Source organism: Ciconia boyciana, chromosome 17 (assembly GCF_034638445.1).
Source record: "Ciconia boyciana chromosome 17, ASM3463844v1, whole genome shotgun sequence".
Lineage (NCBI taxonomy): Eukaryota > Metazoa > Chordata > Aves > Ciconiiformes > Ciconiidae > Ciconia > Ciconia boyciana.
The window spans coordinates 12,459,243-12,483,938 of NC_132950.1; the positions used below are offsets into that span (position 1 = coordinate 12,459,243).

Sequence of the window (24,696 nt, forward strand, 5' to 3'; positions counted from 1 at the left end):
TTACTGTTCTCAGCTGAGCTTCGCAAACTCAGCCAAGGAGAATATTTTTGCTCCGACGAAACCACAGCTGCTCCGGGACCGGAGGAGCTGTACCCGGGGGTGCTTCCATCCCATTCCCTCGGCCAGAGCCTTCCCCGGGGCCCAGAGCACAGCTCTGGCCAGGCAGAGGTGATGTCTCCGTCTAGGGAGGGCTGTTACAGCCTTGGCAAGGGCTGGGATGACAGCAACCTTCTGCGTGACCTTGAAACACCCGAGGAAATACCGACGGTGCTCGTCCCTGCAGGGCCGCGGGGCTGTGGCTCAGCACCTTACCCACGTCCCCTGGGGGAGAAAGGGTCTGGTTTTTCAGACATACAAAGATTTGAGGGATTCCCATGGCCCGAGTCTCATTCCTGCTATAACTGCAATGACAGGAAAGGGGATCTTTTTTCGAAGCCACAAGATCCATGAGATCTATCGGAAAGAGGCAGGAGGCATCACGCACCCCGTGGAGGACCAGGTGCCCCTTGGGTTTGTGTTGGGTGCACCTCTCACACCAGCAGCTTCATGACCCTATTCCCGCCCGAAGGCGTGAGGGGAGGGAGGGCGAAATGAAGGGATCTGATATGGTGACAGTACCCCGTAGCGAGTGTCGCACCCCGTGTCCCCCTGCCCACAGGCACCGGCCCTTCGCGTGGCCGCAGCAGGGAGCTGGGACGGCAGCGTCACTGCGGGGCCAGCCCCTAGGCAGCGCTGGCAGAGAGGAGAGAGGCAGAAACCTGGCCTTGAGGAGCAAAGGGCAGCTTTAACCAGCGAGGAGACACGGCACTTTTATCTTCGTGCTTTTGCAGGCTGCGTGGTCTGGCGGGATCCTCCGCGGCGGCTGTGCTCGTCGATCCCAGGTCTCTCTTGCTCGCCCAGCCCCGGCACACTGGCATTGCTGATCTTATCCACAGCGTGAGGCAACCTACAGACGTAAGGGAGTTTTCTCTCCCCTCCTTCGCGCTCCCTGTAGGACTTGGCAGCCAGGCGCCGACAGTGCAGGAGGGTGACAAGAACAGACGTGCACTGAGGCAGCTGCAGCCTCACTACAGCGAGACTGGCTCGTCAGGGCTGCTGGGAAGCCAGGGCTGGTGTTCCCGGAGAAGGGCAGGATGCCGCGGCTTCACTGGGGCAGCAGTAGCCAGTGCACAAGGCTGCACGCGAGGACCCCGGAATGTTCACCTCGGTCCCGTGGATGAAAGCCCATCAGCGTGCTGCTGATTTGCCTTCCCGGTGGGGAGAGCTAGCCGGGCAGCGCTGCGGTGCTGCCACTCCTCTGCCTCCTGGGAGCTTACTTTGGGGAACTCGCGCACAGAGATGCTCTGTGCGGAGCAGAGCAATCCCCGACCGCTGCTGGCTCCGGCTCTCCAGCCGCTTCAGGTGGGACGCCTCTTGCTGCGTTGCTGCCAGCCTTCCTGGGCATCCAGGAGAGACCCTGAGCCCCTCCGCCGTGGCTGCCCCTGTGTAACACCCATCAGCTGCGCCCTGCGCCTAACTTCTCTCGCAGTAAGGCGGTTTACAGAAAGCCTTGGGCTCTGCCTCAGGCAAAGCTTCCCCAAGGCAGCAGGACCAGGCCCTGCCACGGACGGGTCTCTGCACAGTGCCATGCGGCAGCGGGGAAGGTCGTGCAGCCTCCCGAGGGGATTTTTGGGAGCGGCTGCGCTATTCAGGCCCTCGCAATGGCACCCTCACGGCAGGGACGGGAAGGACGCAGCCAGGAGCGCTTAGATTAGCCCCAGCAAACACATTCAGAAAATATGGCTTTTTAATTAACAGGGTCAAGAGGGAGAACTTCCCAATCGGTCTGCCCGGGGCTAAAATAAGTCCGGAGGAGCCTGCACCGAGTCACCAGGACCGGCTCTGCCTCTCGGTGCCACTGGCTCCGGCACGGGCGCAGCCGCAGCGAGTGGAGCGGGCGCATCTCCTCCCCACCTGCCGCTCGGCCTGCGCCTGCTGCAAGGTTGCACAATTTGAGACATTGCTTTCTCAGAGAGCATTAGGAACAATATTAAGGAAAAGAGAGATTAGCAAACCCAACACATCAAATCCATGAGCCTCTGCAGAGCTGCAGAAAGAAAGGGGGGGTGCAGAGGAGAGGTGCCCGGCTGTTAGTCTGTACGCAGAAAGCTCTCAGCACGTTGTGGTTTATACACATAAGACATCGTTTAACAACCGAGCATTATTGCTATGCATCCGTTTCCAGTCTATTCATTAAGCTTTACGAGTCAACATTAAACATTGCTTGTTCCATACAAAGCAGGTAGGTGCCAGCGGTTACACTCCTCGGTCCATGCGTGGCGGGTATATGGCGCAGGTCGAAGCCGCGCGCACCCTTTGGACTCGCAGGGAGTCCGGCAGCTGTGGCTAATCGCTAATCGCAGATCCCTGTTAGACCTTACAGGCTGAGGGCGAACTTACAGTCCCAGACCAGGGGGGCTGTGAGGGCCCCCGCCCAGGGAGAGGAGGGCAGGCACTGCCCGGGCTCCCGCTGCTCCCTGGGGCTCGCTGTGGCTAACAGCGGCCTACTCGTTAAAAAATAGGAACGCTGTCTTTTTGTTCTTTTTTTTGATCATTTTGATCTCTTTGATCATTTTATATAAATACAAAGATTAAAATAATTTATCTCAACATCATTTCTATTACAATCATACAGTGCTTTCCCTTCAAAACAAGTGCGGGTACGTGTATACATATATAAGTGTATATATACTATCTCTAGAGCTTCCCTCCCCCCCGAGAAAAGCAGCAGTGACTGCAGCAGGTACAGCACGCCCGAGCTGATCCTTCCCGCTCCGAGGCAAGGGTGCCCAGGGAAAAGCGCAGGGCTCGCCCCGACAACTCATTCCCAAGCACATTGCACTGGCGTGAAGGCAGGAACCGGGGTGCTCCCCCCCATCCCTTCAGGAAGCAACCCCCCCTCGCTGCAGGCAGCTCTGCCCGCACATCCGAGGGCTGGGGGGCTCAGGGCCTGCCCCGCTGCCCGTGAGCACCAGGAGGAGGGAGAAACAATCGGGGGACTGGAAATGAGACCAACTCCTTGAGCAAGCTGCTAATTAGTGGTGAAGAGGACAGGATCCCGCAGCTCAGACAGGGTTGCTTCATTTACATACTAGGCACTAAAAATGATGTTTGCTAGGAATGTATTTACACAGAAGAAGGATCATACCTCTCCCTCCCCTTTGCAATGCTCAGGTCAGTCATGAACACCATGGTCTTATCAAGGATTTTATAATAAAAATGCGACACACTGTTTATCAGGATTGTCTAGGAGGGAGAGAGGAAAGCAGCTGTGCACACCACAGCTAAAGGAACAGCCGAACAGCGCAGAGACATGTATTACCCTCTTTCACGTTAAAAGAGAATAGGGGCGAATCCTCAGCAGAACCCCTCTGAACCTGAGAGAAACAGCGATTTCCAAAGGCCAAACGGCACCTCACCCGCGTGCCACCACCAGGAACCGGGTGGCCACGATGCTGCGCCCCTGGGTACTGCTCGTGCAACGCAACGCCAACGGCCCCTTGCTGCCCTGCCCTGCCTTGGGGCGGGGGGCGACAGCAGGGCCCCAAGCACCCACGCTCTCCCCGGAGCTGGGGCCCGGGCAGAGCCTGCCTTAAATCACTTTGCGGTGGGAAACAGGTGGGAAAAATCCCGCAGCCTTCCCGAGGGCCAGGCTTGGGGCTTTTCTTCCTTGCGCCGCTGTAGCCCGGTGCTCATACCCCAGCTGGGCGTTACCAATGCACCCCGTGCTGCCCCTGCACCCTGCCTGCCCTGGGAGGCAGTTTGGGCACGCGGTGCTTTGCAGCCAGGGCATGCGAGTGCCATGCCCGGCCTCTTTGCGGCCTTCTGCGGGGGGTGACAGTTGGGGAGGGCAGGCGGGAGCCGGTGGGGGCTCTGCTGGGCTCTGGCTCCCGAGGCAGCGGCTCCGGATGTGTCAGGGGCAGCAAAAATTTCCCCTTTGCCTTTGCAAAATTCGCCTTTGCCCCCAGGAGCTGTGCACCTCCTCAGGGCTTCAGCCAGGGTGACCGCTCCCTGGGCCCCTGCTAGGCGGGACCTGCCCAGGCGCAGCTTTGCTGGGCTTCTTCCCAAACTCAGGAGTGCGTTAGAGACCATGGTAGCAGCTGGGGAGTGGGGGGGGTCCCATCCCTCGAGGGTGCCCTGGGGGGAGCAGGAGGGGTCTTGCCCTCCGAAGCCTGACTATTCACATCACAGCCAAAGAAAAGGTACAAAAGCAAAAGCTGCTAATTTCTGTCCTGCTAGTGCAGCTCATATGCTTAGGGGTTTGATTTTACCAAAGAGCTGGCCTAGGAACTGTTGCTGAGAATCTCGTAAAAGCATTTTAATATAGTATATAAATATTGAACTACAAAAATAGACACCTCTGACTGCATGGGCACGCTGCGGGTGAGCTCGGGCAGGCTAAGCCCGACTGGTCTATGAGGGCGATGTTTTTGAAGAGGTTTCAAACTGAATTGGACGGAGATGGGGTCCGATCACGGCCCGCAGCTTCCTCCTGGCCGCGCCAGCCACGGGGGCAGCGGGGGTCCCGCGGGAGGTGACCAGGCAAGGCGCTGGCTGCGGGCAGGGGCCGGGGCTCCCAGCTGGGCATCGCCTCCCCAGATCGCTGGCAGCCAAACCACCGGGGCGAAACCTGCCCCTTGGTATTGCCCGGAGCAGCGCAGCTCCCGCTGGTGCCCGGACAGCGAGACCTTCGCCCTGCCCGGCTGCCGGAGCTGTTCTCTCCTCTCCCTGTTTCTGCTGTTTCAGAACATCCCGAGAATGGACGTATAAAGCCGCTGGTTTGGTTTGGAGACTGGGCAAGGCTGCCCCGGCAGGGCGAAGGTTGCGTGCTGTGCGGCCACTGGGAGGGACTGGGAGGTGTTGGGGGAGGACTGGAGGGCCCCGCAGCGGCTCGGGGGGATGCGTCAAGGAACATGGGTGAAGTGGCTTTTCCAGCCTCTGCTCCTTGTGGAAGCTGAGCCTGGGGCTGGTTTGGCCCCAGCAGGGTTCCTCTGTATCGTGGTGGGTGCGCCATCGCTCGCTGTCACCAGCACGCTCCTGATGTGGCTGCTCAGTCGGCGGTGGGAAACCCAGACCTGGCTGTGGATGTGACCGAGAACCGAAATGCTGGTGCCGAGACGAGACCTGCCCGGTGCGGGGGGCACGAGCCGCAGCCGTGCTCCAGCGGCACGCGGAGCAAGGCTGCGGCAGGCGAGGAGCCGCACGGGGCATCCGGCAGGGCTGGCGCTCGCAGGTCGCGGCCAGCCGCCTCGTCCAAGTCCTAGGTGTAAATGTAACACGGGGAAATCTGCGTTAGAGACGGCCGAACCGCTGTGCGGCGGAGACGGGGCCTTGGAGATGGCTGGCAGAGCCGCACTGTCCCCGTGGAGGGGGGATCCCTCCTGCGCCCACGGGACCGACTGTCATTCCGCTGCCTGCGTCCCGCAGGACCTTCCTGGCGACGCCTGGGGCCCTCCAGCCCGGCCGCGGTGCCAGCGACGCCCAGGGCTGGAGGCCCGGCCGCGCTCGCCCCGCTGTGCCGAGCCGTGTGCCGCACAGCCCTCCGCTTGCTGCTGCGCACCCACCTCCCGGCACCCCCGGCCGGGGAAAACGCGCCCGGCGTCCGCTCCGAGGGGCGGCAGCAGCAGGAAGACCCTCTCATCGCAGAAACGCTCGCTCTCTTCCTCTTCCTCTTCCTCTTCCTCTTCCTCTTCCTCTCTCTCCTTCTTCCTTTTTTCCCTCGGAAGCTCTGGACGGGCGCTCGGCCGTTTCCCCTCCGCAGGCCCCGGGCCGCTCGCCCGCCTGCCGGCTCGCACCCGTGGGGCGAGGGGCTCCTTCCCGGCTGCCTGCGGGCGGGAGGTGCGAGCAGGGCACCCGCTGCCCACGGCCCCTTCCCCTCCGAGGGGACGGGGGAAAGCAACCTCGGCCGGCGCCCACCCTGGTGCCGCCGGGCTCAGGCCTTCCCGGCCGGTCGGGCCGGGCCGCGCCGCCCCGCTGCCGCCTACTCCCGGGCCCGGGGGGCACCGCGGGGGCCGAGGCCCTGCCTCTTGCCGGGCTCGCCCGTGGCCGACCTGGCCCCGGCCGCCGGCTCCTGCGCGGGCTGCCCGCGGGCCCTCTGCGCCCGGGGGGCCGGGCCGCGGGCCGGGGCCGGGGCCGGGGCCGGGGCCGGCGGCTCTGCCGGCGGGCGCTGCGGGCCGAGCGGCCGCGCCGCGCGGAGGAAGAGGGCCGGGTCGGGCATGGCGTCGTGCTCCTCCTGCGCCGCGTCCCGCGGGCGGGCGCCGGCCCCGGGCGGGCGCCGCGGGTGCGGCCGGGGGCCGCGGCGCCGGGGCCGGCCCTCGGCCGGGGGCTGCTCGGGGGGCGGCCGCCCGCCCGCCCGGGGGCCCGGCAGGCGCTGGGCGGTGGCGTGCAGCTGCAGGGAGAGGTAGGCGGCCGCCTCCGTCTGCTTCTGCAGCTCGGTGTCGAGGATGGTGACGCGGTGGCTCCGGCGCTTCAGCTCCTCCAGGAACCGGCGCTCCTTGCTGCGGAGGCTGGAGCGCAGCGCGGCCACCAGCGTCTCCTTGTGCCGCAGCTCCTTGCGCAGCTCCAGGTTGTCCTTCTCCTTCTCCTGCAGCTGGGCCTCCATCACCCGGCACTTCTCCTCCAGCTCCCGGTCCAGGATGTCTGCGGGGGCGAGGCACAGAAGGGGGTCAGGGGAGGCAGCGGGGGCTCGGCCCGGCACGACGGCCTGGGCCCGCGGTGGTCCCCGCCTGCTCGCGACGTGGCTGCGAGGGCCCGCGGGCGCGGCTGCCGGCCGCTCCGCGGTGCTGGCGTGTCCCGGCGGTGCTGTCGAGGCTGCTCGGGGGCCTCTGGCAGCTGGGGCTCCAAAACTCCCCGTGAGCCGCCCGAGCACGGGCTCCCCGCCGGCGCAGGCAGCCTTTCCCCGCGCACCGCGGGCAGGCACGGGAACCCCCGTCAGCCCTGAGCTGCGGTGCCGCAGGCACGGTGGGATGCGTAACACCCAAATGCGGGGGGGTGAAAGCAAAGGCAGTTTCAGCGGAGATGCTGTTGCCATGGAACCTGCCGCCCCTGCGTCACTGCAGCCTCGTGCTGCAGTTTTAAAATTTCCCTGGGTAACTAGTTTTTCACCCTAAAAGCGACTTTGAGTGCGTGCAAACAGAGGGCGCAGGGAGCGTACGGGCTGGGAGAGAAAAGGAAACGGCGGCAGTGAAACCATCAGCCCAACTTAGCAGGGGTCGTCGACCTCAAGCCCCAAGACTGCGCAGCCTGATTAGAGAGGATGGAGATGCTAATCCAGGATTACGGAGGAGCCAGGCCGTGCTCGGCAGGGAAGGAACCCCCACCCCGGGCAGGAGGAGTGGGCTCAGGGGGAGCCCGTCCTGGGGGGCAGGATGGCCAGGCAGCCAGCCCTCCCCGGCTGCTGTGCGCTCACCAGGCCGTCACCTCTGGCTCCAATGCCTGACCTGCTCATCTTTCTGCTCCTGGCAGCGGCTGCCTGCCAGCGATGGGGCGCGGACGGGGCTTGTTAAAACAGAGGCACTGCATCAAGCAGCAGGTTCCTCACGGCTCACACCGCCCTCCCTGCCCTTCCCACACCTTGGCGGGTGATGGATGCCTTCCCTGCCCTGGCCCTTCTGAGTCACACCCCAGGCACCCAAAAAAGCGTGACTTCACACGGGGCCCTGCACGCTGCTCCTGCACACCTTGCACCGCTCCGGCCAGCCCGCGTGGGCTCCCTTCCACCTGCCTGCAGGAGGATAACACCTGCCCGACATCCATCCCACCATTCATCCTTCCCTCCACCCCACCCGCCGTCCATCCTTCCTCCATCCCACCTGCCATGGTGGCGTCAAGAGACCGCATTGAGTAAACGCCTGTAGAGCAGTCTGGATAACAAAACTTTGCATTTCCCCAATCCCTTCTGCCTAATGACCTTGAAAAGCTGAAGGAGATGAGGGATGGAGGGGAAGCATGGCAGCCGCAGCGACTCCTTTCACGGTGACTCTCTCCACTCCTCTGGGCAGCCTTCGATCCGCTGTGGAAATGCACTGCAGGTGTCCCTGCACAAGGGCACCCAGGTCCTGCCCCACAGCCATGTGCGGGTCCGCAGGGACCCACTTCTGCGCACCAGGGAAGATGCCCCCGCGCCCCAGAGGGGCAGGGCTGGCCCGAGCACCCCCCGCCCCGAGAAGCCCTCCTGCAGGCTGGCACGGCCGGGAGCCCTGAGTGCTGGGGGCCTCCCTGGGGGCCTCCCGTCCTCCGCAGGTGGTGGCCTTGCGCTCGGGACGGCAGAACCGACTTGGAGGTGATGCATTGGGAAGGATGCTCCGAAACGGGAAGGAGGAGACTGAAGTGTTGCCGGCAGCCAGGTTTTGCCTCCCCTCCGCACTCTCGGGCAGGAGGGAGCAGGGGGCAGTGGCTCAAAGCGCTCTTGGCTGCAGCCAAAAATTCTTACCATCCCCAAAAGGAAAGGCATGCTGCTCACGCAGGGCTCTCACGGGACCCCGGGGACCTGGCCCAGGCACAGATTTCCGCTTGCAGCCACCGCAGTTCATGGCCGGCTGCGTTCCCCGCGCTCAGCCCTGGAAGGTGCTTGGGGGACGGGAGCAGCCAGCGCGGGGGATTCGCGCCCTTGCGGTGAAGGGGCTGAGCTCAGCGGCAGCGGGAGGGCCGGGCTGTGCGGCCGCGCCGTGAGCCCAGCACAGGGGCGTGGGGGGCCAGACCGCCTGGGTGCACCCTCCCTGTCTGCAGCCGGACTCCTGCCCCGGCAGCCCTGGCTGCAAGCTCCTGCACCCAGCCCTTGGTGGGGTGCAGGGAGGGGAGGGAACGCTCCCCCCGAGAGCTGGCACCCCCCTGCGCTCACCCCTGCCTGCCCGGGCCTGCTCCCATTGTCTGCAATAATCTCCGCTTTTTACGATACGATTTGCAACCGCTTTATAGCCTCATCTCCTAAGTGTCTTCTGCAGAGGAAAAATGCTTTCTAATGAGATCTTAAGGGAGGCAGTTGCACGCAGTAATTATTACCTGAGTGGCATTTGAAGAGCAATCATTTGATAGCATCTTAAATTAGGTGGTTGCCCCATAAACGTGGCAAATGTGATCCTACTCTTCATAAGCTGTTAAAAGGCTGAAGGATGGGCAGAGACCTGTGGGTGGGACTCGCTGCAAATTATGGTCTGTGACACACGGATGGCACCCGGAGGGCTGGACGCGAGGCCCTCCCGCGAGCAGCGGGCCCACCCGTGCAGGGAAGGGACCCCGGGCTTGGCGGGGGGGTGTGAGCTGGGAAGCGGGGTCCGCTGGGGGCTGCGATGGGCTGAGGGGGGCTGGGTGTGCACCGCCTGCTGCGCGTCCTCCTCCTGGGCATGGCCCAGGGGCTGGGAGCCGCGTTCCCCTGCAGCCGGCCCCGGCACTGAGCGGCGGTGCTGCCAAGGGACGAGAACCCCGACAGCCCTGGTGAGAGCGGCCCCGTGCCCGCCCTGGCACCGCCAGCCCCGGCTCTGAGGACGAAGCGCAGGCTGGGGCTCGGCGCCAGGGACCGTGCCCGGGCAGCGCCAGGGACGAGCTTCAGCTTCATCCCTAGGACGGAGGAGGAAGAGGAGCCGGGCTGCTCACAGAGCATTCTCTGCTGGCCACGGGTCCCCAGGCACCGCTGCCTGCCCCTGCCTGACCCGCGTGCTGTTGGGGATGGGGATGCGTCACCCGGAGCCATGCGGTGGCATTTGCTGGCCCATGGAGCAGCGTGGTGAGGGCGGCCTCGGCCTGTGGCATCTCAGGACAGAGGCAAGGCCAGGCAGAACAGGGCCCCAAGGGACACCCCGGGGACACCATCCCGCACCCCTCCCTGCTGGGCCATGCACAGAGCGTGGCCACGGCCCCAGCCCGGCGGGCAGTGGGAGCCCCAGGGCACCGCAGCCCCGCTGGAAAGGGGACCGCAGCCGTCCGGGAAGGGTGGATGAGCTGGGCACATCCTCTGGGGGAGCGTGCAGCGCCTGCCCGTGGGCCTCGCTGGCCACAGCCCACCGCCCGGAGGGTTGCCCAGCGCATCCCGCTCGGGCGCCAGGCTGGCCGGTCTCTGCTCCGCAGGTCAGGGCTGCGGGTGCGGGTGCGTGCGTGTGTGCGCCCGGCCGCGTGCTGGCAGCGGGACACCGTGCCCAGGGGTCCCTGCTCCGCCGGCGTGTCCGTGTGCAGCCGCGCACAGCCCAGCCCGCGGCCAGGCCCCCGGCTCCCCCCGCTCCTCTGCTCCCCCAGCCGGCTGGGCACTCGTTGCTGGAGGAGAGGCGCTGAGCCCGCATGCCTTTAGCCCCTTGGGAATCAGGGCGAGCTCAGCACCAGCTCCCTGCTCCCGTGCCTATCGGCGCAGCCTTTCATTTGGAAACCTGCTCCCAGCCGCTGGGTCGCAGGGCCAGGCTGCTGTTCGCCAGCGCTGAGAGATGCCAGAGCCCCATCACGTGCTGGCCTGGCAGCAGATGTCCTGCCGGCATGGCCTCGGGCTGGGGGAGCTGCCCGCGGGTTTGGTCCCGGGGAAAGGAGGCTGCCGTTGGGCTGGGGAAAGGCTTTGCCAGAGCTCTCCAGGCAGGCAGGCAGGGCTGCCGGTCCCAGCACCCGCCCTCGCCTCAGGCAGCAGCCCAGGGGGGGCTGCAGGACAAGGCGCCGGGTGGCCCGAGGGGACGGCGCGTTGTGCGATGCCTTTTGGGCAGCTCTCTGCTGCTGGTCCCAGGCCTGCGGTGGTGCCTGGAGCTTGCAGACATTTTTCAGGCACCAAGACTTTTCTCCCCCTTATTTTGGAATGTGAAAGATTATTTGGTGGGCAAAACTGACTGTTTGATGAACCACGGGTGCTGGGAGAGTTTCTGAATCAGCATCTGGATTGCAATCGGTGAGCGGGGGGGGGTGATAATGTCCTGGTTGGCTTTTCCCTGGGGCTGCAGGGTTTGCGAGGTTTGAGTCCCGCCCTGGGGGTCTGTGAGCTGCTCCTGGGGGTCTGTGTCGGGGCATTAGCAAAGCCACCCTAGTGCACGCTGGCTTCCCAGCCGCAGCCCTGCCCTCAGCCCGACTGTCTCCTGCGGACAAGGGCCATGTCCCCTCCCCGGGCGGCCCCGATGGGCCCCCTCTGGCCGCAGGCTCTTGGGGTGGCCCCCCGCACCCACACGTGCTCCCCCTTATCTCATGCACAACCTGTGCTCTTACCTTGCTGGCGGGCTTCCAGCTCTTTTATTTCCAGGTCATGGGTGAGCTCTGGAAGAGAAATCAAACAGGAGTGAGGAGCATCCTGCCCATCCCGTGCGCTCCCTGTGTCTCCCCCTGCTCCCCGCCGGGGCTGCCGGGGCACTGGCTATCGCCGCGGCTGCGGCACTGCCTCTGCCCGGCCCACGGTGTGAGCGTGGCCATCTTGGAGCACCGGCCACAGGCTGAGACAAAAACCAGACAATTCTGGCAATTTATATGTTATTAAGCAGCCTTGGGATCTGGCATCTGCCATGGCGCTCGCCCCTGCGACGTGGCCAAGGCAGTGTCTGCAGGTCCTGCCCCACAGCGCGGGGAGAGCTTCCATTTCTCCGGCAATGCCTTTTCTTTGTCTCAGAGAGTTGCTGAACCATTTCTGGTGCTTTAAATCGGGACAAAGAGCAGAGCAATGGACTGAAAATAGACCAAAGTGTAAGCTGCCACCCAAAGCATTTCATAATTTATGCTATCATGCTTCCAGGCTGATCTCTGCCTCTGCACGTGACACAAGCGCGATGGCCTCGTCCCTGCGCGATGTGCCCGCAGAAGGATGCTGCCCTGCTCCGGGGGCAATGTGCGCCTTCGCAGTCCCCTCTCAGCCTGCCACTGAGCGCAGCCCGGGTGCTGCAGGTATCACCCCGGGCGAGGGGGGCAAGGCAGCAGCAGCGCTGCAGAGGAGCTGCTGTTTGCGGGATGTGGCCCCAGCTTCCCGAGGGAGGCTCCTCAGGGCTGCTGGATACAGACGTCCCACCGCGGGACATAGGCTGCAGACCTCGGGCACTGCAAAGTGTCCCTGTGACTGTCCCCTCTCCCGCTGCGGCGGGCCCAGGACAGGGTGGCAGTGCTGCGGGTCTGGGGTCCGGGCGCAGGCAGCTGCGGGCAGCGCTGCCCCATGCCCACGCCGCACCCAGGAGCAGCAGCAGCAGCAGCCGAAAGGGCAGCGTCCTGCGGGGATGAGCCCATCGCAGGGCTGCAGCCCCTGCTCGCCTGCTCGGCCCTGACACGCTGCCTGCTCGCTGCCTGCTCGCTGCCTGCTCTCTGCCTAGCCCCGGGCTGCAAAACCAGCTCACAAAGGGCAGCGAGGCAGGGAGCTCAGGGACTTTCCGGAGCTCACTTTAACCTGCACACCTTAACAATCTCTTTTGAATTAATTATCACAGCCCACCAAACTGCCAGCAGCTTTGCGAAGAGAGGGACAGCAGCAGCATTTGGTTGTTTTGGGGCTTTTTTCCCACTGAAAAATGAGTTAAAATGGTTAATCTTTGCCCTACATTTTTCTTTTAATCTGCTTTCATGTTGACTCTAACCCTCATCACTGCCATCCTGCTGAAACGAAACGCTTGGCTCAGGCTGCTCTGCCCGTCTGTCTTGGAAAACAAATCTGTAGTGAGAAGGCAGAAGTAACTGAGAACGTAATGCAGTTTCTGGAAAGCTTTCAGCACTCCTGGCTGCCCCATTGGAAATCAATGGCAACTGTGTTATTTTTCTGAAGCCAAAATAATAGGTTTGGAGTTTCAGATATATTTCAAATGAAAACTAAAGCAGTCGCCCGTTTCCAAAGAAGATGTTGCCCTGCTGAGCGAGCGCAGGCTCGGGGATGATGCATAACTCGGGTCCCAGCTTCTGTGCCGGGGCCACGGGGGCTGGTGGGAACCCGCCCCAGTACTGTCGCCACGACCCCCGAGGGGCGAATCCGGGGGAGAGCACCCCGCAGGGCTCTCAGGCCGTCCTGGCCTCTGCGGGACGGACCCAGCTGCTCTGCACTTCCATACCCACCTCCCGCGCTGCCAGCCCTGGCTGCAGCTGCCTCCCAGCGCCTCTCCCGCTCGGCCCTGGAGGCTCCGCGTGTCCCCTGCGCAGGGCAGGGGACGGGGCGCTGCCGGGTGATGCACTTCAACTTGCCTGGTGCAGGAGGAGACTGAGGAGGGGTCTGTATTGCCTGCTGTGGGCTAGGACATGCTGGTCTGTATTGCCTGCTGTGGGCTAGGACATGCTGGTCTGTATTGCCTGCCGTGGGCTAGGACATGCTGGTCTGTATTGCCTGCCGTGGGCTAGGACATGCTGGTCTGTAATCCCTGCCATGGGCTAGGAGACACGGGTCTGCTCCGCAGGAGCCGCCCAGCCCCAGCCCCAGCCCCAGCTGCCCGAGGGCCTGTGACCCTCTCGGAGGTGGCTGCGTGCCCCTCGGGGGGACTAGACGCTCGCAGGCAAGCTAGAAATGGGTTCATTTAAGACACGTCTTCTCTCAACGTGTCAGGCTTCCCCCTTTGCTGCCTGGGAGGACCGTCCTTGTGCCCCGCTGTGTGAGGGTGCAGAGGGACCGTTGGCACAGCCCGTCCGGCCAGCTTTGCTATCCACTGCACCGCCTGCAGGGATCCCCCCCAAATCCCGCTCTGCACCAGCCTTCCCTCCGTCACTCTGTTAACACCACTGAGCAGGCTAATTATTGCCACAAGGCTTGAGCTCATCTTCCAGTAAAAGGAGAAACAGAAGAGTCAGAGGAATCTATTGCTATTTCTGCTGTGTTTATACCTTGCAAATAAAACAGGAGTGGGAGGGAAGCCAACTCTCCTCTGTAACGCAAGGCTCGTTCCAATACATGAATCACAGCACGCGGCGCTGGGCTGCGTTACCTTCCTGTAAAGCCTCCGACCGGGAACGCTGGGCTGCAGGGGTTTGCTGGGGCCGGCTCTGCCCTGGCCCCGCAGCGAGGGCTGCGGTATTTGCCAAAGCAGCCGCCCCCTCCTCCTGCCAGGCTGCGGCGAGGGCACAAGGCTGCCCGGCGTCGGGGGGCTCGCGGGGGCTGAGCACACGGAGGCTCCGTCCCGCTTTCAGCTCCTGCTGCTGGCCCAGCAGCAGCCCTTGGTGTCGGAGGCTCCTGGGACGCTGGGTGCAGCCAGCGGAACTGCTTTGGGTCCAGAGGCAGCAAACCCAGGGGTTTATTTACTTGAATAAGGTCCCTTCTGAAGACGGCTGTTCTGCTGCTGGATCCAGCCTGGATCCAAAGGTGCTGGCTTGCTGCGTGCCTCCCCCTGGGATTCCCTCGCACACAGCCGGCTCGGGTCCCCCTCGGAGCACTCGGTCCCTCCGTCGGTGGGGGCTCTGGCACCTGGAAACTGCCACTGCTGCTGCCGCTGCAGGCGGATGGAGCTTCTCAGGGCTGAGTAGGTGGCAGCTGAGAAAGAGAGCTCTGCAGGGGGGTGGGCATTTCCAGCGGTGACGCCTCGAGGAGACCGAGGGGATGGTGCAAAAGTCAAGGTCTGAACCAACAGCTCCAGGGCAGCCGGCACAGCCCCACGGGGGCACGACAGGGGAAGTGCTGACTTACCGACGCCACTTTCCTCGTGCCAACAGCCCCGCCAGACAATGGCATTCCAACCATCAGCAAAGTCATCTTAAAACTAACCAGGGGCTTTGCCCCCATCGCTCCTAATGGAAAGGCGTTGCAGAATCACACGCCTCGCAGACGAGGATGTGACTTGTCCGGTCAGACAGTGCTGTCGGTCGGCCGCACTGGGAAGGAGATCGCTAATAACCGACTGTGCAATGGGCTCCTTTCTGCCCCTGGGGACTCAGAACCCCCCAGCCTGATTTAGGCACGAGAACTCTGCTGTCTTGCCTATGTGGAGAGGCTGTAGATGAAGCCATTAAAAGAAAACAATAAGAACAGCAAAAGCTTGGGAAGGGTGGGGGAAAAGAGACAATTCTATCACTGCAGACATGTCTTTGTTTCCCAAGAATCAGGGAGGACGAGAGGCTGGAAGACAAGGAATAATTAGCTACGGCTGAATTATTGATGAGAGCGATGGCACAAGTTGGGATGAGTTTCAGTGGTGGGCAGGAGGCCGGGGAGCCGTTGCTCTTGTGAGACTGGCTGAAGGGAAGGGCAACATTGCCGCAGCAGGGCACGGGTGGGGGGCCGGTGGCTACGTGCCCTGCAGCTGGGGCAGGTCCTCGAGCCCCACGCAGGGCTCGTGGCTGCGCTTCCTGGGGACTGGAGACGGGCAGCCCCCAGCCAGCTGCTGCAGGGTCTGCCGTGACCCTGGGGAGCCGCTCGCCCTTCCCGGGGGGCCAGGCTCCTGGTGACAGCCCCCGATCCCGGGAAAGGCTGGGAGGCTGCAGCCTCTGCGTGAGGGGCTGCTGAGGATGCCTGGCAGGGACCCCCCCTCCGGAGCAGGGAGCGGCCTGGGGCGTGGGAAGAGACGCGCTGATGCTGCGGGCATTAGCGCTCACTCAGCACCGCAGCGGCAAAGCGCGGCAAGGGGTACCAACGCTGGCACTAGTGCCGGACTGCTCTGGGCTGGGCCGGCAGGAAGGGAACGGATTTCACCTCCCTGTGTGCAAGAGAATAGAGAGTAACAACATATAAACAAGAGAACCACATTTCCTCCCGTTCTGAAAGTGGTCTCATACACCCCCATTACTGACAGCGTTCAACTCTCTTCTTTCCCTTAGCCCGCTGGCACCCGGGAGAAATGATGAACTACTATTACATTTTAATGATCAAAATACCTTTGTGGGCACAGATCACGGGAGGAAAAGGCAGGACCATCTTGCTGGCTAATGCTGGGTTTTTCCCTTTCCTTACACCAGTGAATCCCTTGGGGCAGCGACTGCTGCAGCCAAACCACTGCAAGGTGCAGGAACACGCAGCCGGGGAGAGTGCTGAGCTACCGGGGCTAATCCTCGTTCAGAAGCGTGCCCCGAGCACAGCATGAAAACAAAGGGAGAGGGTTTTAATGATGGATTATCAACACAGCCTGCTGTCTTATCACCCGCCTGGCCAGCTGATGCCCAGAAAAAAAATCGCTCTGGTTCTTCAGTGTTGCAGCTGGAGGAAGCTGCTGGTACCCGTTCGCAGAGGAGCGATTTCAGAGGGTTTGACCCAGACCAGATTTGGCGGCCATGTAGCATGGTCCAGGGAGGGGCTGGTGGCACCTGGGCCAGGGGTGCAAGCAGGAGGCTGAAGGGGATGGAGATCCCCTGATCCCACACCAAGCAGGATCCCCTGCGGCTTAGCGCTCACCTCCTCCGCGTCCTGCTGAACGCCAGCACGAGCTCCCATGCGGGACCGGCCCCAGGACCGTGGGCCGCAGCTCCCATGCACCGTGGCCACCCCAACGCTCACCTGAGCAGTGCTTCTGCAAGCGGAGGATCTCCAGGTGCAGGTCATGGAGCAGCTCCATCTGCTCCTTCTTCAGAAAAGCGATGTGCCGCTGCACGCTCTGGATCTGGTGCTCCAGGGACACGGTCTCCATCGCAACCAAATTCACAGTCCAGGCCTGCGGGGAGCGGAGATGGCTCGTGATCAGACACGCAGCAGCACACCGGGCTGGTGAGCCTGGTCCCCGGAGCCCTCGCGAGGGGCAGAGCCCGCCGGGTGCAGGGTGGGGTGGGCCGGCGGGTGACTGCTCTCGGCTGCCCTTTCCACAGGGACGTGGCTGTGGGTGAAGCAGCTCTGCTCAGCAGACCCCCGGGGAATGGCCCCCAAGCCATCCCACCGCCCCAGTGCCCCTCGGGGCCGGCTCCCGTCCTGCCCGCGCTCGGGCTGGGAGGCTCAGGGACTGCGTGAGCAGAAAATGCTGCTGCATGGACCTTGGCATCCGAACGGCTCGTTTCTATTTTGAATTTGGCCCTAGGAAATGTTTTATCACTGAGCAGGATTACATCTGGGACAGGATTGCTCCCCGCAGTCCCCAGGTGGGAGTTGCACCACAGACGATTTTGGCTCGCGCTTGACAAGCCACATATTACGAAGCAGTAACTGCAGCAAGAGATCTAACACATGAAAAATACAATATGCTCCATCTAACCCGATCAGTGTTATGTGGTGAGGAGAGTCGTGTTGTCTTCCAGAAGAAGAAACGTCTTCCCTGGTAATTCGCCTGGCAGACAAGAGCTGCTGTCGGCCCTGCGCCGGGCGGCTCAGCCCGCGTTGGGGGTCCATCACCACGGGTTAATTAATGGCTTCAGCAAAGCAGCTGCACGAGCTGCCTACCTGTGCCGCTGCACCAGGGAGATAAAAATAAACCCCTGAAAGAACCCTTAATCCTGGGAAATACCATTTTGTATGGATGTGGGATCCATCCTTACTCCCCACAGCCAGCCCAGGAGGAGGGGAAGCCACAGCAAACCGAGGTGACGGTGGGGAAGATGTTTTGCCAGCAAGCCGGAGGGACGGCACGCACTGTCCTGCCCCTGGGAAGCTGCTTCCATTCCCTCCTTCGTCTGCGTCTGACTTCAGTTTGCTTTCTATAGAAACTTCAGAACTAAGCGAACGCTTTGGCTCATATTTACGGCACGCCCAGCTTGGTAATGTAGTACATTTTAAGATAATTCCCGCAACCAAAATCGAATGAAACTGCATTTAAGCTCGATTCCACAGTAAGCGATCTTGGCAGTGCCCCGAGTTCAAAGCTTTGCTCTTGCCAAAGCCTCTCCAGATTCATGAAATCCTTACAGCCAGGTCTCCGTATTCCTACTATTTCATGAAAGGGGGGGTGCAGCGAGGCTCCAGAACTAACGGGTTCGGGGTGTTTCCTGCCGTGCCCCGCTGTTGCGGCATCGCCCCATGGCTGGCCCCAGCCCACCCTCACCAGCCGTGGTTCCTGGCACTTGCGTGACCCTTCCCGTCGGCGACTCGGTGGCTCTGCTGACACCTCTCATGTAGCCACGGCTGCCATGGGATCCGTGGGGAACGTCAGCCCCCATGTACAGGAGACGGCTGCGGGGGTGAGAGGGTGGCGAGCCCTGCGGCTGGGGAGAAGGGCCATGGCGCAGTGTGATGCTGCCTTCACGTTGCCCCCTGCCCAGGCTGAGCACGCCCGCTTCTGCTCCGGCTCTGCCCCGGGCTTGGCTGCAGCTGCCCCGGCCCTCGCTCCCTCCCTCCTGGGGTATAACCCCCCTGCAAGGGGCTGGTGCTGCTCTGCCTCCTGGGGTGCTGCATGGGGGGTACTCTGCTTTGCTGCACCCCCTGCAAGCCCGGCAGCCAGCCATCAGCCTGGCTTCCTCGGGGGATTTCTTGGTTGCGTGCCCCCGAGGCAGGCCAGTGCCAAGGGGTCGGGGAGCTCTGGTGCTGCCGCTCCTCTCCTGCAGCCGGTGTGGGGTGTGCTGGGAGGGGGCTGGGTGGGTGCCCCAACTTGTGATGCTGGCGGTGCACGGGCAGGGTGGTTAGAGTGGTGCAACACCTAACTGGCATGTAAAAAAGTAGAAATCATAGAACTTGTGCTCTCCTGCGGGGGTCAGCCCAAGCTGCGCGAGGGGCTGGGGGCTGGCCCGGCCATTCCCCTCGGAGGGTTGGCTCGGGGCTCGCTCTGCAGCCTGGAGGCGCGTCTGCCTGCGGGGGCTCTGCATAAAGCCTTAAATAAGAATATCGGGTAATGGGAACGGGCTTTGGCATATATGGTGGATTGTCGCTGGGTTTTTTTCATGTCCCAGCGAGCCATTTCTGGGGGCAAAATAATGAAATTGGGAGTTTTAGGACAGCTCTGCTGTTCAGGGAATGAAATGCTCCAGACATTCACCCCATGAATGCTATGGGAAAGCACGAAAAAGGCTGGTGTGGTACATAAAAGCAACAGATACAAAGGTCCTGCTTCTCATTTAAGGTGCTTATTGTGGGAGGTATGATTTATACCGGCTTAAAGCTTCCCTGTGGAACAATGTCATGTAAATGAAAATAGCCCTGGATCAGCCTGCTTAGTCCTGCCTGGCTGAAGGTAAGGTGTGTACGCTCTGTGCAAGGAAACCACGGGCATTTCCAGGAACCCCAGGGGATTTGCAGTCCCTCAATGTTTGGCATTTTAAAATGGATCAGGGGCAAAAAAAAAATCTAGCTCTAGACTTTACTTCCTTATCATTCCTATTCTTCTGAGTGGCAACGTGATGATTTTTGTAAGTCTTGTAAGTCACCTAGCCTTTCCTGATGGCACGATAATTAATAGACAAGAGAGCTGGCATTCGTTCTTTGTACCGTGAGAGCTGGCAACGATGGCGATTCGTTAAAGGTGGGGGGGTAATTTACTTGTGCCAGTGCAACAGCTATGGAAGTTATCTGGCGTCTGCTGTAGGCTAGGAATACAAATCGTACTGCAGCGTACACCCTCCTGCCAGCCCTGGCTGCGGGGGGCTGTGAAGCGCGGTGTGCTGGGCTCTGGAGCGGCTTCGTGACGGGACTGTGGCACCTCATCTCGGGAAACATCGGGAAGTAGGTTGGACGAAGCCCGGGGGATACATAGTGCTATTTTCAAGCACTTTGTTCTGTCTAGTTGAAATGTCTTTAGTAGAAATGGCTGCAAATTTTCCATTGAACTTTCCCTCCTCTCTTTAAGTGCGAAATGACCCTTTTTTACCAATGAAGATGTTTTCCTTTAAAATTAAATAGTTGATAAATATCCAGCTGTAAAGAAAGTCAAAGAAAAAAATTCTGGAATTGAGATCTGTTTGTTGTCCCTGATTTGGAAGATAAAAAGCCTGCATAATTTACCTGGGGGGGGCAAAGTCTGTTTTCAAAATTGCTATGGGAAATCCTTAGCGGGTTTGGATCAGCTTTGCCTATCCAACGTGACTTTCACCGTTTCCCTTGAGAAACAGCTCTCAGCTTGTGGCAGGAACGTCAGAGGTGTCATGCCTGGGGGGAGAGCACCTCGTTTTGTCCACGTCTGAAACTCCGGTCGGCACAGAGGACACGGAGGCAGGCAGGGGCAGGAGCTGCCTTCACAGGCAAACGGGGACATCGCTGGTGACGGTCGCGCTGCTGCCTGAGAGCAGAGATGGGGAGATCTCTCCTGGGGCTCCGGTGCCCCTCGCAAGGGGAGCCCGGGGGGCCACGGGTGGTGACCTGAGGCTGCTGCCGCTTCTCCGGCCCCACAGCCCCCACGAGCGAAGGGAGGAACGCGCCGTTCTGCACCGCAGCCGTTAGACAGCTGTATCGCAGGTCATGATGCAAGAGCCAAGAGCTTTTAACGAAGCTGCAATTTAGTCCTGAGGCTTCAATAGCACCTGTAAGCCGTTCGACTGTCTCTAACGTTACCAGAAGGCAGCGGATGAACTCTCGCCTCGCCGGGGCTGCGTCCACCCGTTACCCCAAAGGGTCTCAGAACCGAACTCTCAACGACTGATATCGTCCCTCCGTTGCTTCTGAAGTCAAGCGGAGATTGCAGCAGCATTCTGAGCCTTTAGTTTGATGCATGCCTTTGGTCATTTCACACAGCACAATCACTTGCGAGGTGTTGGGAGTTAATAGGGATTAGCTGCTGCTGGCTGACTTAACGCTTTACTGGGCCGTTGCATCTCCCAGCTAATAACACCGAAGCTCGCCACGTCGAGGGCTTCAAAGCACCCGGCAAGTGCTGATGACCACGTTTCTATGAGGTGAAGCAAGGTGGGAACCTTCAGCCTGTGTCAGGGGCATGAGACCCAAAGCACAGTGAGCAGGGCTGTCACTCCCAGGGATGCTAAGAAGCACCAGCTCCCCTCGCCCCGGCCTCGCGAGTGCCGCTCCCGAAAGGATGGTTGTGCTGCAAGTAGGGATGGGGTTGGAAGTGACCCTGCTCTGGTCCCTGCCTTGCTGCTGTAGCTGTCACTTTTCTTTTCCAGACTAGTTCTAACTTGCCAAAGCAACTGGTGGTGGAAGCCTTCGCAGTGACCACGTACTCTGTGGCTTTGAGGAGTTATGTATGAGGTTATAACTCTAGAAAACACCGTCATTCAGAATAAAAGCCAAGGATAAGTGATAGTCCCCTTTAGTTTGAAGGATGCTCTGTGCCCTTGTGCTTCTGACAGTTGTATGTACACACACACAGAGCTGGAGAGGAGGCAGCAATCGGCTGAACAGTGATTTTTGCCCCTATTCAAAGGTGACACCTGCAGTCTGAGCTGGCCTCTTCTCCCTGCACAGCTGTGGCTGAACACTGTCTCCGGTTTTGGAGACTGGACTTCCAACGGGCTTTGCTCCATCAGAAGGAGCTTTCCAGGAACAAGTTTCCCTTGGTGACCATGCAAGGCTTTGAGCACAGGACTCCCAGGCCTCTCCTTGGAGAGGTGGGACAGCCCTCAGCAGGGCACTCGGGACCAGATCTTTAGCTTTAAAAATGCACTTTTAATATCTTAACCCTCAACTGCAAATTTCCTCAGAGAACCTGTGACAGCTGAGCTGGTAAAGTGCCGGATAAGTCAGAGGAGGTTTCTGGGCTGCTGAGCACAAGCAGTTCATGGGAGTCCGCATGAGTGCAATCCATGAACCTGGGGAGATACTCACCAGGAAGAGGTGAGCACGCTCCGGAATGGCCCTGGGAGAGCTGCTCCCTGCACAGAAAGCTTCCCTGCTATGCTCGGCCACCCCCTGCCCGCTCTGCCCCTGCCCGGTCCCTCGGCAGAGGCTCTCCAAGCCCGGGCTGTGGGCTGGCACCCGGCCACGGCACCGAGGTGGGGCGCAGCGGTGCTGGGCTCAGTCCCTGCAACTCCCCACGCTGGGTGATTGTGGGCACAGTCTCAACTGCTGAGCCTTCCTGTGGACCTGCCTCCATCTCTAAAACACATTTTTTTCCCACTCCTTATCTTTTCACCATCTGACGACAGCCTTTGGGACAAGCACATTGGGAGTCCTGATCTCAGCTGAGCGTTTCAAAGTGCTATCAGAAGACCTCAGTGAGATCTGCAATTTCATCCCAGTTTATCATAATTCTTATTTCTCACAAGACAAAATGACTGAAGCAACCTCTTGCAGTAGCTACAATGACTGATTTAGTTGCGAGTCTACTAAGAACTGATTTCCTTTGCACAGACAGCTTGTTTGAGAATTTGCTTCCTGCACAAAACGATACTGAAGGCTGTTGTTTAATGCCAGTCAGAATCCCAAAGCTTTGACCTAAGAAAAATCCTCCGTTCCTGATGATGCACTTCAAAGGCAGATACGGTATTGCATGTACACACACCCCAGCACAAACACCGTCACACCGAGATCCAGCCCTTATTCACGCAATCATTTTTCCCCACAAATGGCAAATTAACTAGGAGTCAGAGGGCACAAACAAGGTTTGCAGGAACAGGTCGATAATTTATCCTGCTGTGGTTGCCAGCAACCCCCTCTCCATCGCATTAAAACGTATGCAGGAATAAACACTGATACATATTAGAAATCTCTACCGCTTAGTATTTACGATCTCAAAGAACACGAACGCAAACTTTGCAATGCCACGAAGCAAGTTCGTCTCCAAATGCAAGGAAAATACGGCAGCAGGAAGCTAAGAAACTTGCAGAAGGTCACAGAGGTAGTGGCAATGCCAGGAATAGAACCTAGAGGTGAAATCCGGGCCTTGGGAAAGTCAGTGGGAAACCTTCCTTGGTCTCAGCAGAGGCAGAATTACACTCGGAGTCCTATTTGCTATTCCTTATCTATCAGTATCTATTTAAAGATAAAATCAGTACAAACGTTGATTATAAATTATTGTGTTTTCTCGCAATTCTCTAAACACAACTGCCTGACTAAGAGCCAGAGCTGAAGCTCGTCATTCGGCTGCAGATGCTGAAAGCAAGGCCGTGGCTTCTCCTGCTGGCTCCGGGGGAATTAACTATGGCTTCGGCCCTCCGTCAGGAGCAGAATTGGGCCCACCATCGGCGCTTCGAATCAGCCTTCATCTTAAGCGGTGCCATCCTGCACTCCGGGAATTTCGGAGCAAGGCTCGCTGGTCCCCGCCCGAGCCCTGCCGCCGCCGCCGGGCTCCGCAGCTGCCCGCGCAAGCGGGCACAGCCCCGCCGGGCTCGGAACCGCTTTCTGCCGCGGGAGGAGAAAGGGGCCGCCGGCGACACGTACGGGGGGAAGCGACTTCCAGAACAGGCGCGAGCAGGGCCGGGGACAACTTCTGGAGGGACAGCCCAGGCTACCCTTCCCCGCGCCGGTCCCCGCTCCTCGGCCGCCCGGGCCGCGCGTCCCCCGGCTCCCCGCGCCGGCGCCGCCGCCCCGCCGGCAGCTCCGCGCCGCCGCCGCCCCGGGCGCGCCCGCCCCCGGGGCCGCTCTCCCCGCCCGGGGCACGGCCGAGCCCCCGCCGCGGCCGCCGGCCGCCAGCCCCCGCGCCGAGCCCCGCCGAGCCCCGGGCCTTACCTGGGGGGAGCGGCGGGGCCCCGCGGGGCGCCCGCTGGGCGTCATGGGGCGGCGGCGGCGGCGGCGGCGGGGCCGGGGCCGGGGCCGGGGCCGCGCCGGGCTCCCGCGCTGCCCGCGCTGCCTGCGGCGGGCCCGCCCCGCCCGGCCCGGCCCGGCCCCGCCGCCGCCGCCAGCCGCGCCGTAAACAGGCGGCAACGTGACCGGAACTGGGGAGCTCCGCCGGGGCGAGGCGCGGGCGGGCGGGCAGCGGGGCCGCGCCGGGAGCCGCGCCGGGACAGGCGCCCGCGGGGCGCGGCGGCTCCGGCAGCACCCGGGCGCGGCGGGGCCTCGGGCACCCACCCCGGCGGCGGGGACGTGCCCCCGCGCTGGGGCCGGGGCTCGGCTGCCCGGGGGGCGCCGCTGCCCGGGGGGGCTCCGCTCCCGGGGACCCCCGCTGCGGCGGGGCTCGGCGCCGGCTGCCCCGGCGCTGTCCGCGGTGCTGAAGCCGCCCGCCGGAGCCGCCGCCGCCGCCGCCGCGGGCCCCGCGGCCGCCCCCCGCCCAGCCCCGGGGCGCGGGGAGCCGCCGAGCCGCAGGCCATGCAGCCGGGGCGCTCGGGCTCTGCTGGGGGACCGGCAGCGCTCGTGTCCCCTGCGGGGCTGTTAGGGGAAACGCGGCTCACGGGGGAAGGCGAGGCGGAAAGCGGGGGGAAGAGCGAGCCAAAAAAGAGCTTCCCAGAAGCTGCGCTCGGAGAGATGATGAGAAAGGGTTGTTTACTCATGTGGTTACTAGTTCTTCGTGGCCTTTTGTTTGTGCCATCCAGAGCCGCTGGGGCTCCACTTTCAAAGGTGACTACATTCATTGCGCCTCTTTTACAGCCGGGGAAGCTCAGATGCAGCGGCCTGTTCCATGTCGCGCGGCAGTGAAGGAGCAGAGAAGTGGTAGCGTCCTCCCCGTCAGCTGACAGCCTGCTGATTCCCCTTCCCTTAAACCAAAATCTGCTACAGAGAGCACAGTGCTCCTGGCCCACTGCTCAGCTGGATTGCGCTGCCATCCTCACGTTAAAACTGCCACTGTTCCGCGTATGTCAGCCGTCGGTGCACAGACAGCACGTGAACGTGTGGTAAGGCAGCCCACAGGGTGTGGTTTGTGGTATCATTTTGTCGTCCCACACATCCTTTCTTCCCCTTGGATGTTTCAAACCTCCGGCTGAGCGCCTGCGCTACCCAAAGCCATCGAGGGCATGCCGTGGGAAAGAGTCCTGCCTCGTGCCTGCAGGAGGGCGGGCGGAGAGGAGCCAAGTCCGGGTGTGACGTGGTGCGTCTGTAACATCCCTGCGCTGTAACAGCTGCAGAGCGGGTCCTTACCTGATGCAAAG

General features: G+C 61.6%; 1 protein-coding gene across 1 annotated transcript; it reads right to left on the reverse strand.

Annotated features, from left to right (window-relative positions):
• Nucleotides 1-3,544: 3,544 nt before the first annotated feature.
• CCDC92B (coiled-coil domain containing 92B) lies at nt 3,545-24,180 on the reverse strand. Its single transcript, XM_072882621.1, is given in 7 exon segments — nt 3,545-6,678; nt 11,206-11,253; nt 16,370-16,523; nt 23,342-23,428; nt 23,431-23,493; nt 23,496-23,639; nt 24,001-24,180. Coding segments are annotated over 7 exon segments (1,335 nt in total). The 3' UTR covers nt 3,545-6,019.
• Nucleotides 24,181-24,696: the final 516 nt, after the last annotated feature.